Source organism: Poeciliopsis prolifica, unplaced genomic scaffold (genome assembly GCF_027474105.1).
Source record: "Poeciliopsis prolifica strain line A6 unplaced genomic scaffold, Auburn_PproV2 SCAFFOLD005, whole genome shotgun sequence".
Classification (NCBI taxonomy): Eukaryota; Metazoa; Chordata; class Actinopteri; order Cyprinodontiformes; family Poeciliidae; genus Poeciliopsis; species Poeciliopsis prolifica.
Genome location: NW_026562380.1, coordinates 12,879,614 through 12,894,601, shown reverse-complemented (window position 1 = coordinate 12,894,601; position 14,988 = coordinate 12,879,614). Strand labels below are relative to the sequence as shown.

General features: G+C 36.0%; 1 protein-coding gene and 1 long non-coding RNA gene across 2 annotated transcripts in view; both read right to left on the bottom strand.

Moving 5' to 3' along the window:
• Positions 1-14,988, bottom strand: part of insyn2ab (inhibitory synaptic factor 2Ab) — a 40,902-nt gene that overhangs the window by 10,544 nt on the left and 15,370 nt on the right. The window contains exon 3 of the mRNA XM_055030217.1: positions 12,044-12,115. Within this exon, the coding sequence (XP_054886192.1) occupies positions 12,044-12,115 (72 nt within the window). The remainder of the gene's footprint in view (positions 1-12,043; positions 12,116-14,988) is intronic.
• Positions 1,670-3,231, bottom strand: LOC129360118 (uncharacterized). Its single transcript, XR_008605980.1, has 3 exons — positions 3,031-3,231; positions 2,370-2,460; positions 1,670-2,210 (listed from the first exon to the last, which is right to left on the bottom strand). It is a non-coding gene; the product is annotated as an uncharacterized LOC129360118 (long non-coding RNA).

Genomic DNA, 14,988 nt, shown 5'->3' with positions numbered 1-14,988 from the left:
GTGTGAAGAAAAATAAACCTATTTATCAATGAGAGAATAATCTAGTGTGCTCTCTCAACGAACCAAAACATTTTATAACAACATAAGCTTTGATTGTGGTATAAACCTGGAAGATACATATTACCATAGCTTTAGCCATAGGTTTATTGTCTTTCCCTTTTTTTACTGATCTGCTTTGAGGTTTCTATCTGACCTAAAGTTCTGTTTCACAAACTATTTTAATGAATATAGATAACTTTTGATCAGCTTTATTTAAAAATGTTGAAGCACAAATTAAAAATGGTGGAAGCTATCTCCATGTTTATGTAAACTATGTTGAAACCCAGATAAATAGGTGCAACATATTCCTTATTTTTAACCTATTGACCATTATTATGATATGTAAAATCCAGCTAGCTCCTTAAATTTAAATGAATTCCCAAAATTATATTTTAAAATTATAAATTAAATTATATTCCCAAAATTATATTTTCTGCATACTTACATCACAATTAAGTAGTAATTTTGTTTGCAGTGGACTTTTCCCTCCACTTTACTGAACACCATCATAATAGTTATTCCAGTAATACATCTCCTATACATTCATCCTATCCATCCTTATCTCACCTGCCAAATGCTTGCCCTATTTGTTGTGATGATAAATGAGACACTACTCAATAACAAAGGGAGGAGGAGGCTGTCAGGGGAGAGCTGGAGTCTGGACGACCCACAGATTGACTACTTTAGCTCTGCGGCTGCCAGATTCCTGAATTTATTGGACATTTTACATGCACAACTTCTTTAAAATTCAACATCATCCTCTAAATTGAGTGACACACTTGGTCACAACACACTGAAAAAAATAAGTCATTGGATGAACATAAAAAAATTATGGAAAGGATTTCCACCTGATTACTTTGCTTTATTTCAGCACCATGTACTTGTGTTACTCTTATTTAAAGCAAATGTGTTAGGTCAACCTAATTTATTAAGATTATTCCAATGTAAAGCAAATGTGTTGGCTCAACTTGTTACAATGGTGATTCAATTGGTGATTCTAAATCAAACATGTTGGCTCAACGTAATATATTGTGGTTATTCTTATATAAATTAAATGAGTTGGCAAAACATAATTCATTATGGTTGTTCTAATTTAAACCAAATGTGTTGGCTTAACCAGAATTATGGTAAGGCAATGGATGATTGTAAATCAAATGAGTTGGCTCTACTCCATTCATTAAGGTTATTCAAATTCAAATGAAATGTGTTGGCTCAACATATTTTTTAAAGGTTCCTTTAACTCAGTTACTATAGCGTGACCCAGTGTAATGCAATACAGCCCGCCCAACTAATCTGCAATGTTTAGGACCAAATCATTGATGTAACTTCATTAAGATGAATGTAAATCTAGTTGAAACCACCTTATTTTACAGTGGTACCTTCACACTACCTGATTCAGTAGGTCCAACCCACTAAAAGTAAGTTAGCTCAACAAATATGCTTCATGCTAAAAGACAGCTAGTTAATCATGTGGAAATCCTTTCCATTATTTCATGATGTTAGTTCAAAGACATTTTTTCAAGCGTTAATCAAGCATTTTAAGATAGCACTAGGTGAAAGTGTAGGAAGAACACTCAACAATTAGAAAAGGTACAATACAATTGTATTTCAGAATTGTTATACATCGTTTTTTTACACAGCACAAAACAGCTGAGTTGGACATTGAAATAAAAAAAACAACTACAAAAAGGTTACAGTTTCATTTCCCAGCCAATTCTTTACAACATAAAACATGTCATTATAGTTGCTCAACTTAGAGAACTGTAACAAATAAATCTTTTCTACTGCAGACTTTAAACACTCATTTTCCATATGAAACTTTACTCAACTTAGCGGCGAGTTTCATATTGAGAACTTGTGCTTTCTTTGATAAGTTCTTTCCATCCAATTTCATTATTATTTTCTGTATTACTTCAAAGGTATGCTTGAGTTACTGAGCAAGTTGAGTGCTGAACGCACTAAACTTGAGGGTAGCTCAAGTTTAGTGCGTAGATTAGTTCCAGCAGCATCACTATTGCAGAAGATACACTGCCCAAGCTGTTCATAACTTCCACCTCCTCCAAGACAATCCCAACATCCAGATGTGCATCGGCAGCCTCTGCACCCTCTGCTCAAATGACGATTCCGAGGACAGTCTCGGCTTTGGCCATTTCTGCACATTCATCAACGTCCTAAGGGAGTTAGGGAAGGGTATTGGGGGGGAGACAATTCACATGTAATTAAATAAATAAAGACTGACATTGATTGAGTCATTCATGGACCTTAGTTGGTGAAAGTATTTTAACAACTCTTAGGACTTCTATTATAAACACAAAGAGAATTTAACATACCATGTACTCCCTCACCAGCTTCTCTGGATCTTCATTTAGGTACACACAGACCTTTGAGGATGCACTCTCATCTGACCTCAGCAGTGTCTTCCTAAATATGCAGATCAAAAAACAAAGAGAACAATCTCAAAACTCCAGCAGTATAGGTTCACACACTTGAAACATAGCTACATTCAAAGGAAGTCACAACAAAAGTGATCAGTGGCTTGCAGTCTATTTGAAAGATATTTAAAATTGTTAGTATCCCTTCATTATGCCATGACTAAAATTGAGTTTAACATCTCATTTAAACATCTAACTGAAGCTGTTAGATGTTTAAATAAAGACATGAATATATCACCAAAGAAATATGTGAAAAGTACAGAATGGTCAACACAGTCTATATCCTTCTACTTAAATGAATATGCAAAGCATTCCATGTCTTACAAGTACACAGTCTATGTGTGGGCATGGATAACGTCGCATATGCCGGTGTTTAAGTCTAAAATGTTTTAACAGGTCATATCTACGAGACAGAGAGAGACTACACTCCTTACATTTCCACATCCCCACGCAAATAAAGACAAATAAAACAGACTGGCCAAATAAAAGTTTAGCTGAACCCTAGCTTTATAAGCTCTCTAACACTACATTCAGTCACTTTAGATCTGGCAAAACTTACTATTAGCCACTGAAATCTATAACTTGATAGCCGATGAGCCCCTTGACCAGAACTTACGCAGGTGGATTACAGACAGGTGATGTTCTGAAAGAGATCAGATATATTTTCAGCCATTAAAATATGCAATTCATACTGAACTGAGTTGTATCTTTTAGTACAAGACCCTTGAATGCCTCATGAATATAACCACTGGACACATGCAAGCACATATGTGCATAACAATGGTGAATTGAACATGGTAGAAAGCAATAGTAACATAGGTCAAAATGAGCACAACAATCAACACAAAAAACATCAACATTTCAAAATTAAACCAATGAACTTCAATATTGTTTCTGAGCTACAATCATTTGGGGACAACAAAGAAGAGTCCAAAAAAAAACCAACATCTTTACAGCAGAGGAATATGTATTTTAAAGAAAAAAAATAGAAAGCTCAAGTCTGTAATAATGGATAATCCATTGAGAGTTTTAGCCTGACAAAATATACTAGAAATCCATAACTAACAGGTATTTTAGGAACATTTAACAAAGCTCAGAAAGCAATGCTTTATGCAGGTTTCACCGACTGAAATGTAGGACTTTTTATTACCATAATTAATTAAGAATCTCGATGATGATAGAAAGGTACCAAAGTGTGTATCTACATTTACCTCCATAGTAACATTACTGAAATAGAATTAAAATAGTTAGAAATAGGCTGATGTTAGATCAGTGTGTTAAAAATCCACTAAACCTCCAGGGAGCTCAGGAGGAGCAAAACTGTGACATTTCTGGGGTCCATTTGTGTCTCTGGCAGCAGCTTTGTACACTACATATGGCTCTGCAGACTTTTTTCGCACAGAATGTACCTAACATGGTGCGGCGATAAATGTAAACAAAAAGCTATCTGCCTTAACCTAACCGACTTAATCTACAGAACATGAAATAATGTGACACAAGTATGGAACAAGTAGAAAATGGTGCAAATGGTAGAGAAATTTTAAGTTACATATTTTTATATGGATTTAGATGAAAATAGATTGACTCTTACCTTCTTCAAACTAAGTAGATGCACGCCAGGAATCTCCCCTCTGCCCTTGAAAAAACCCAACAAGGTGCGAGCCAGTTATCTCGCGTGATTTTCCGTAATCTCTTGATGTCGCTGGATCCTCTTCAGCGGGAGATGAGTCTGACACAATAGCGCTTTGGAACTGACGTCACTGTTTTTTTTTTATTAGATTAACTTTGACAAATATTAATATATATATATATATATATATATATATATATATATATATATATATATATATATATATATATATATATATATATATATATATATATATATATATATATATATATATATATATATATCTTGGCACAACCAAGAGCTCGGGTCCTCTGGTAGAGGACCCGAGCTCAGAGGATAAGAACCACCCGCGGTGGGTATATATATGTTAATTAGATGTATTCAAGTTGAGATAACGTCATTCAATCACGTTAGTCCAGTTGAGAGAAAAAAACGATTGTCTCGCGTGTTCTCGCGTGATATCCCGTGATCTCACTCGTTGTCGTCAGCACAATATCAGTCTGACTGTAATGAATCATGTTAGCTCAACATGATTCAATTTTATAAATGTGAAGTCGTGGAATATCTTGTTTATCCAACATGATTTTATCACGTTTTCGCTTCAAACCCAACATTATTGTGTGAAAGGTACATGATATTTTTTTGTTAATGTAATACGCCCCGACGTTCTTTTTTTGGCGGAAGATCTAGCTGACTAATTGAATCACGTTATCTCACCTTGAATACATTTTATTCCATTTGCGAGAGGAAACCGATTATCTCGCGAATTATCGCGTGATATCCCCTGATTTCCCGTAATCTTGCGTGAACTTGCGTGATATCCCGTGATCTCACTTGTGGTCTTCAGCATAGGATCGGTCTGACTATAATGAATCATGTTCTCTCAACATGATTCAATTTTATAAACGTTGAAGTTGTGGAATATCTTGTTTATGCAACATGATTGTATCATGTTTTTGACTCAAACATGGAATTATTTAGTTAACAGTACATGATATTCTTTTGTTAATGTGATAACCCCTGAGGTTCCTTTTTTACAGTGCACCAGAGAATCCCCGTCTAACTGAAGGGAGAGATTGTCATTAACTCTCTGTTTTGGACTGGTTTTAATACGGCCCACCTTATTAGAAGCCGGTCCTCCTTATTAGTGCCATCGAGTAGTTTGTGCAAGGTTGCTGCACTGCCGGCAGTTTAACTGAGTCAGTAAAGCAAACTTTAATAAGAGGGCCACTGGTGATGGGATCACACGGCTTTAATAACAGAGCAAAGCAGAGTAAAACTGCAGCCAAAAGAAGAAGAAAAGAAAAATACACAATAGAGATGCATTCGTCCACCACTTATACACATGCATGCATATACATTTGGAACACCAGCATTAAGTTTTTGCAGCTGGGTTGCACAGCACTATCTGCAGAATTTTGTTACTTGTGACAGTCATTTTGGCAGACACAGAACTGTGATGGATTACCACCCTGGCTGCAAAATGCTCCATTTTGTTCAGTGGCTGTAAAAGTCATTCCGTTAGACTGTAATAAACAATTATTTAATGATACATGGAACAGATAAAATGATTATCTTGTACTTTATTAGTCCTCCGTGGAGAGCATCTGTAGTTTTGCGATATAAATGACTTCCATTGAGAGAGTGTAAACCAAGGGCAAAGTTTTTGTTGCCATGCAGTCTGTTCCCAGTTAGACTAAACATAAACATTCGCTACAATGACACATTTAGTCTTACCGGCATCATATTAGCAAGAAACTACAACACCTTACAGAAAACCAGTCCTCTGTCTAGTCACAGCTAGTGTGATGGTGTGACAAGTCTTCATTAAATGGCATCCACATTCCTCTGGTAATCCCATTTGCTGTTTCTGTATCTGTAAATAAAGGTTCACCAATCTTATAAAAATGAAACAAAATCCTGTGACACAAATAATACATCTCACTGGCTTTTCTCAAGAGTAGAGATATTTTCCTGAATGTATTGCCATTGCTCGACTATTCAAAGCCTAGTTCCTGAAAGCTACAATAATTGCTAAACTCTTAAAAAAAAAACACAAATCAATAGAGGTCTGTTTGGTCAATAAGAACTGAAATTTCAGACACAAGCTGCTTCTGTGTCACAGTGTGCATCTTAAGTCTTATTCTGCTTTGTTGCAGTAATTTATTGTGATTAATGCTCAGTTTATCACATTATTGACATCACAGCAGCTGAAAAAGAACTCACATATTGCCATATGATTCTATTTAAAGACAAATTATTTACCTGTCTTTTCTAACATTCTACTGGGATTCACAAAGTTCATTAAACCGAGGAGGGAGAACCTCCAAACTAGCATGGACCACTTTGAACTTAATTTATTTTGGTGCCATTTAACTTTGCTTTGTAAAAACTCATATTTGGGAAAACTGCTTTAAATAAAATATGAACCACTTTTTTTGTCCACTTGTCCATTAACCTGTTTGCACACAATGGATTTAGGCATCTGGACATGGTGAAGAAAACTTGCCAAAGGTCGAACAGAACATTAAAATCGCAAAAAACAGGAATTAAAGTAACTTTGAACAAATGTGGTATGGCTATTGTCACCAGGCAAGCTGGTCTAAGCATTTTTAGAAACTGATGATGTTGTGGGATTTCAATGGTTAGCCACCTCTTGGGTGAAGAGAGGGAAAGCACATGCAATAAGCACTTGATATGTGGGCAAATATCCCTTGTTGATGTCAGTGACCTCACAATCACCTCATATGGGTCTCAACAGAATCCAATGCAACTTGGTGAGGGGCCGCAAAGCACATACTGGGATCTTAATAAGACAAAATAAAGGATCTTACTGAACCAAAATGTAAAATTTAGCACTGAAATAAGATTTCCAATCAGTATGTAGAGAACAGAATACAAAAAAGAAACAAAAAATCTCAAATTGAACTAGTAAAGCATGTGCAGAGGACAATGAGTGACATCAGAAACATCAACTCAAAATGATCTGAATATATAACCAAGGTGACTAACAAAGCACAAAATACACTTAGATCTTGACACTCAGAGGACAGTTTTCATCATCTTTTTCAGTCTGTGGTGCAGAGAATTAAAGCAGCTGTGAAGGCAAACGAGAGCATAATCCAGTATAAATAAGGATGCATAGAGTAAAGAGACAGAAGCATATCAATTCTGTATGCAACCAGCAAGAGCGGTTTTCTATTTTTTTTTTTTTTAGTTCAAACTTTTATTTATTTTTCTCCAACCCTTTGTTTTACCAAAGTCCTACAGATCTGCTGCTGACTTTGAGTCAGAAATAGCAAAGATGCAATCAGGCAACATAAAAAAATACCATGACAGACCTTTCTGGTATAACAATCGATTCTGATATCATTTACTGCTTGAGAGGGGAGCCAGCTACGAGGACTGCCGTCTCAATTTCCTCTCCCATTTTCTAGCTCGCTGAAGAGCTCGTGGTTCAGAGTTGGGCTTTGGTTTGGCAAAAAGAGGTAGAGGATGTTTGGGACAACTGACATTGCTGCCTTTGGCCTTGTTGACTCCGACTTGGGTGAACATCTGGATGGCATACCGCCTTATGTTAAAGGGTGAACTGCTTACTGTCTGCTCTTAATTCAGGAAAGTCCATCTGTTTAAAAGCTTCTAGTTTAACATGTACAATGTCCTGTTGACTGGATAAGCAGATCCAGAACTTAATGCTTTGCTTTGGTCAGACAAAAAGGCAAGTCCGCTGATATTAATCTTGTGATATTAGTGATGGAAACAAAATCAGACTTAGATTTAACATGCTGTTCAAATCTGATATTTATTGTATTTCAGGGTCAGCCATCCCGTCTCTCTGGGGAGAGGAGAGCTGCTTTTAGATCTTTCAGTGCCTGTTGAACGTCATTCTCTTATGATGACTCAGGCTCATTTTCAGAGCCTTGAGTCTGTTTCACATTTTTATTGACTATAGTACATCATCTCTGTTTAGTACTGACATGGAGGTGTGGCTGTCACTCTGCAGATCCAAGACTCTGCCACATTTTTAAGAGCTATCGACAGAGAACAGCGTTTTGAATCTTCTTCTGCTGCCAACTGTACACTAAAGCTCCTGAACAACAGCATAGCATAAAAAGGTCGTTAGTCATACATCGTTGTTAAATCATCATTCCTTATCTGTTCTGATTCACATTGAGAAGATTTTCATTTAGACCCAGCTCAGATCAGGGTCTCAAGTGTGGAAAGTACAAGGATGTTGCACTTTTACATTTAATGGGTTTTTTTTTTCTGCTCTTAAGGACTTTTTATGTGCAATGTTCCAACATGCAAACAATATGAGCCAGGTACACTTCCATTACTTTCATTTTAGCATAAGCAGAGAGCGTAAAAGTATGGCAATAGAGAACAATTGTTTTGTGATTGTTAGCACTGTGTCAGAGCTACACAAATCACTTTAACAAATTGAACGACCAACAAATATTTGTGCGCAACATCCTCCAACTCACCGGGTGAGATGAAGTAATATTTTTAGGAAGATCAACATTTTTGTTTTTCTAAATAGAACAATAGTCTACCAAATCACAAACATTTTAAAAGTTAGTTGGTATATAATATTCCAGTTTTATGTTGCCAGTGCCAAAAACAATCAGAACATTCTCTCTTGTAGAGCCATTGGAATAAAAGTTTCAGAAATCTCACAATACAATAAAGAAATAAAATAGTGAGCAATTATCAATTTTAGTTTCAATCAGTCTGTTTAACTTAGATTTCAACAAGACATGATAACATTCAGTCCAAACTCATTAAAATGTTGAATTGTCATTTTGGCAGTGTTATATGGTGTTTTGTACCTGCACCCAAAAGGCAGCCATACAAACAAGTTAAAGTGGATAATTCCTCAATGACTATGCAGCTGAATACTTTTGGCCAGCATGACAACATCCATAAAGCTGCACATTGCATATGCTACTTTCACATTTGCAATCTGCACTTAAATTATTATTATTGGCTCAGACTATTTTCTTTTTATGCAATTGCAAATAATTCCAGACTTTAAAGACTTAAACATCCTTTTATAAATTAAGTCAGTTATTTCACTTGTTACTTATTTTTCTTGCAAGTTTTATATGAGCAAGACAAGCACACTCATGAAAACCTGCATCAACGAACATATGAGGTTTTGATGGAAGGACTCTAATGCACGCAGCAGACAAAAACAAACAGTTTCACTCAAAAAGGGAATCCTAAACTTTATCAAGGTCCAATTGGAATAGAAGTAAAAAAATAAATAAAAAATACATCATCGGAGAATCACAAGCAAACATGTGAAAAATATAATGATCTGACCAACAGCGTTATTTGTTGGAGAAGTTAATTACTAAACGAGGAGCAGGTGGTTGATTAGAAACAGCATGCAGCTGTGAGAGAAGGCGAGTAACTGATGAAGAACAGAGAAAATGGATGACATGTCTGATGAAACACATGGAACAGAATACAAATACACTAGAACTAAAACGAAGCAGAATAAAAAAAAATAAGACTCAAAGATCATCATCATAGCACCGTATTCTGTGGAATGAAACCATCCTATTGGTTTTTAAGATATATCACGATTGCAAAAGGTCAATCTTCCCTCATTGAGACAGCATGGATTTACCATTCATTAAGTTTTCCCTTAAATAGCATCAACATCCTCAACTTCAGCTTTGAACTAAATGTTTTATATAGTGTAAGTTTTTCAATGTTTTTGCATAAAGCTCCTTATTCATTTTGGCCGTGCACTTAAAATAATGTATTTCGGTTTTCTGGGCACATTACTCTGATTTAGATGGACTGCTTGATAGTTGTTTTTCCCATCCCGAGGTGAGGATTGGTTTTTCTAACAAGTAACACCACCTTCAATTCAGAAACACTATTTTTAAAAAATGTCAATTGCACAGTTTTTTAATAATCAGCCTCTCAGATGTAATTAAATGTTGTTTTTATTATTATTTTACAAGATTATTTTGAGATCGTTCTAAAATCTACTATGATGTTTTATTTTGCTTAATTTATATGTATTTAATAGCAAAGTCAGTCTAATCAGGATTTTTCAACACTGATTTCAGAAACCCGGGACACTTCTTAATTTTGCACTTCATTCTTCCCCCTGGACAACTTAATTTTTCAGTAGTAGTAGTCTGTGAGAAATCAGTGATGTGTCATTCCCTTCAAGCTTTGATGAAATAGAACTTTTGCTTTCAAGTTGCATAAGGACCTTTCGTAACAATCGGGGTTAGTTTGACATAACTGACTTTTGACATAATCATGGTAAAAGCTTTTCTGTGGGGTTTGAGTTTTTGAGGTAGTTTTAAATGTGTTTTTCCTCTTACAGAACTAAACTGCAAATTGTCCTTTCATCTTTGGGCTTGAGAGAGCTATCCGAACTATTATCTGTTTACAGTTGAGATAGAACCGATTACTTCAAAGCTTTTATAATTTTTCCTCCTGTCTCGCAAGATTACTCAGAACTTACGTTGCTTAAAGGCTCACACTATCAGATGAAACATTTTTATGCAAAATAAAACATTATTTTAAAAGGACAAAGACATAACAGGTATGGAAATAATGAAGGTCCATTCAACAAATCTAACTGTAAATATTTAAACAGCTTTATAGGATCTGATGATTTACATCGTGGTCACAAAACTTCCTGCTTTCTCCATATAACTTCCCACTTCTCTGTAAGTTTATGTTTCGGTCACATAAGTCACATTAGTTATCCCTGAAGTAAAATCAGGGTGCTGAACATTAAGTTTCCAATAATTTTACAGTAGAAATTTGCATAAAATGTGCTCACACATGTAAATATTTCTACTTTAAATATGTTCAACTCTTTATTATTTATGCTGCTACTTAAATTGACCAGTACTTTTTATACATTTCCTACTTTGTGGTAAATGTCTATTTCCTTCACATCATTCAGTCAGAGTCTATTCAGCATATTTCTCAAAAATGTGAGAATGTACAAAACCTCCATCAAATTATTAATAACTTATTATTCTAATATGCTTGATAAAATGTCCATTCCCAATGTTGATTGTTTGTAGCTATGAGCATAATATATAAAAATAAATAAATAAATACAAAAATAACAGAACTTTTCTCTCAATTTTTCTTTCTTCTTTTTTTTTTTTTTAGAAATAGGCAGAAGACTGTGGTATGAAGTTGTCAGTGTGTGTGATCATGTTTACGCCTGTTTTTCGACACAGAAGCCTTTAGAAGATGAGGCCCTAAATGTTGTGGGAATGTGTTTTAGAGTCAGTTTAGAGCCAGGGCATTTAGTCAAAGATGATGGGAGGCTGAATGTAGCACAATATAAGGCGAACCTTAACAAAAATCAGTCCCAGGCTTTTCAAGACCAGGCCAGGGTTTCACTTCTTGGCAGGACAATGACGACAAACATACAGCCAGAGCTACAATGGAATAAATTTAATCATGGCCTGGACATGTGTTAGAAAGGCTTCAAGTACTGACAGAAATCATCTTGTAAAGTTGTGGCAAGATCCTTTGTTACAAAGTATTATGTCAGGTGGCCTGAATACCGGCAATGCCACAATTCATATTTTTATATTTGTAAAAAAACAAACTAATAACAAAGGAAAAAAAAACAAAACACATTTTACATCATACCACTTACGTCATTTTAAAAGGGTTAATTGGAAATTCTACGTATGCCAAAAGGTAAAATTGTCCAAGGAAGTATGAATACTTCTAATTGCCATTGCACAAAAAATAGTGGAACCATTTGGCCCCCCAAAAAAATCCCTGAAACTATAAAATTGCTTTTAGCATGCTTTTGTAAATGTTAGTCCATTATGCACAGACAACAGCTTAGCCGTTTGAGAATGGGAGAACCTTAATGCAGCACACTGACGATGGTTCAGAATTAATGCAGCGTTAATGTATGTATGGCTGGACGAACCTGTAAATGATGCAGGCGCTGTTTCGACACGTATCACAGTTGGCTGTGTCTTGTCCGGTTCTGTATGAGAGCCTGTAAAAAGAAAGAAATGTTTCTGTGAGTTACAGTTGCATTTGCATATGTCAACAGCTATGTGCGTGAGCAATCAGATTTGTTCTAGTTACAGCTGAACTAAAAAAGCTGCAGTGTTGATCTTGTTGATCTCTTAGATTTGGTTAATTGATGAGCAGATTTGCTATTTTTTTATGGTTGAGTTATCTTGCTTCGCAATGGCAGTGAGCTATAATTTCTGCGGCACAACTTGCATAATAGAAATCTTCACAATCTGTGCCACTCCATACTTTTCTCTCATCCAGCAATGCAATCATTGTGCTAAAAGGCCTCTACAAATCACCAACGGTAATTCAGGTGTTCTCCCCCGAAGAAAGAATCTCCTATGCACTAAATGACTAGAATTGCTTTAACAGTCTCCATCGTTCAAACTCAGGTTAGTCATAACCTCGACTATGAATTTTCTTAACCAAGTGCACTCATTTTTACCGGCACAGCATGCGCTCTAATGCAGCAGTCTTTAGCAACATAGCAAACGTCCAAGAATGGTCGTGTGCAGGTCCTACATGTAAATGCATGCTGTCACAGCGGCCCTTCACCCTGATGGATAACATGTGGAGGAGGTCAACCCCGCCTGCTTATGGTGGCATGGGAGGTGACCTCATTGAAGAGGGGAACAGATCTGCTTTTGCACGGATCGAAAATGCTGATGAGCACGAAAGGGCGACAGGTTTATTCGCCCTGCCCTGTTCTCAAATGAAAGGTTCTCCAACAGCTGTGAGCAAGGACAAGAACTCAGCGCAAAGACAAGGACTGCTCCACAGATGTGCAGCCTCTTTCGGTTCATGTCATTTAAACAGCTCCTCTCCATTATTCACCACAAATAATAGTCACTATATGTATTTAACACAGCCATGACCTAAACTACTGACAATGATTTTAAACACAGAATGATGTGCTGCTGAGGTGTTTGTTCGTATCCGTTGGTCTGGGACATGGTTTGCCCTCAAGAACTGCGCTTCACCCCCTACCTATATACCTGCTGCTCTGCCTGCCTGAGCACTGCATAATGTGAGAACAAAGGTCACCATCTTGAGTGGCCCTTCATGTTTCATTTATAGTGCAATGCAGTAAATGTTAACATTTTTTGTACCAGGATTGTACAAACCTTTCCTTTATCATTTATGAGAACGGGCACCACATAATTTGTTTCAGCATGAATGTTTGCATCATCTTTGATAATAGTATTTCAATGAACCTAGCCCCTCTAAAACCCTCATTTAGTTTTCCTCCTTCACATGTTTTGCTTCTCAAATGAAACCTTGAGTGTAATTTGACATACTTTTTCCCCCCAAATTCTAAGGAAAATCCTAAAAGAAGTGAAACCTGCAACAAATGGGTTGTTGGTGCTTCCTATTCTTGGGATCTCACAAAGAACCTCCACCCGGAAAGTTTGACTTCACTAAATTTAAGGAGATGTGAAACATATGGTGAGCACCCATATCCTAATCAGTTTCTTGCTTTCATAAAGTTTTAGTTTTGTAACAAATACAAAAGCAACTACTGATTCATTTCCATGTGATGGATGAGTGGTAAATATTAAAAACAAGAAATTTCACCATCACATTGTGCAGTAAGTACATTCAGTTGTTTGCTGTTGATTTGACGTTGTGCCACCTGGTGTTGCCAGAGAAATCAATGGGAAATTTAATGGTTAACTTAGCTATTAAATTCACAAGGCTAAGCAATATCAGGCATGGTAGTCAATACTATGGTGAAGATAAAAGTTGGAGGTTATGATTTCAATTATTTACATCTTAATCAAACCACTCGGTGACTGATCCAAATGGCTCAACCTCCTCAGTATGCAGCCAAATGATCCATTGTAGAAGCAGACACACATCTGATTACAGCACAGCAGACCTCAGTTCCTGGACTTGAAGAAATTCAAAGTTATCTGGTATATAGTAAGCATTTATCAGCATTTCAATCAATAGTAGCTTTATGTTTCAATCTTTAAAAAATATTTGGTAGAAAGTAAAAATGACAGAAGAAAGATTGTTTCTCCAGATCTCATTCCCAACAGAAAAACATTGATTAATCATATATTGTCTTCTCGTAATTTCACCAAAACAATTGTTATGATTTTAGTCATAATCAAGCAAACCTGCAACAAATAAATGTGACCGCATCCAACATTTAACCACTTGTTAAATTTGCTCCTGAGGCTTTTTTCTCCAGTCATTTTGATACAAAATCAGGACTGACTGAAAGAGGCACATTCAAAACAAGATTGAACACTAATTACTAAACTCTTCTGTAAATTGCAGACTTTTTTTTTTATTATTATTCTGCTCAAGCACTGGAATGACTGCAGTATGCAATGACTGTTTCAGTGAAGGTTTCTATAAAGAAATGTCAATTTTTTATTCCATCCTTTTCTCTATAATAAGGAGAATAATAGAATAGATGCTATGACACGTTGGTAAAAATAATGACAAAAAAATTATTTTCTTTTTTAAAGACTTGCTTAGAATCACTATCTGGAACTTGTTCCTGTTCACATATGAAAACATAGCTTTTTATGTGCAGATTGTCTTCAATTCAATGCAGTTAAGACTTAAACATTCTGTATAGCTCAGTTTTTACAAGCGCTATCGCCCATTCTGGTATGAACCGAGGAAGTTCAGTTCATACCAGAATGTTCTCCCATCTGGGATTTCATATGCAGCAGCTGCTTGGCTAAAGATGACCTTTGACTGGTTCATCGATATAAGACTTATTGCTGTAAAACCGTGAGAACTTTTACTTCCTGTAGTCTAGAAACTAGAGATATTACTCGTAACTAAGAACATTTGTCTCCCCCTGTGTGGCAACATGCCACACAGGGAATT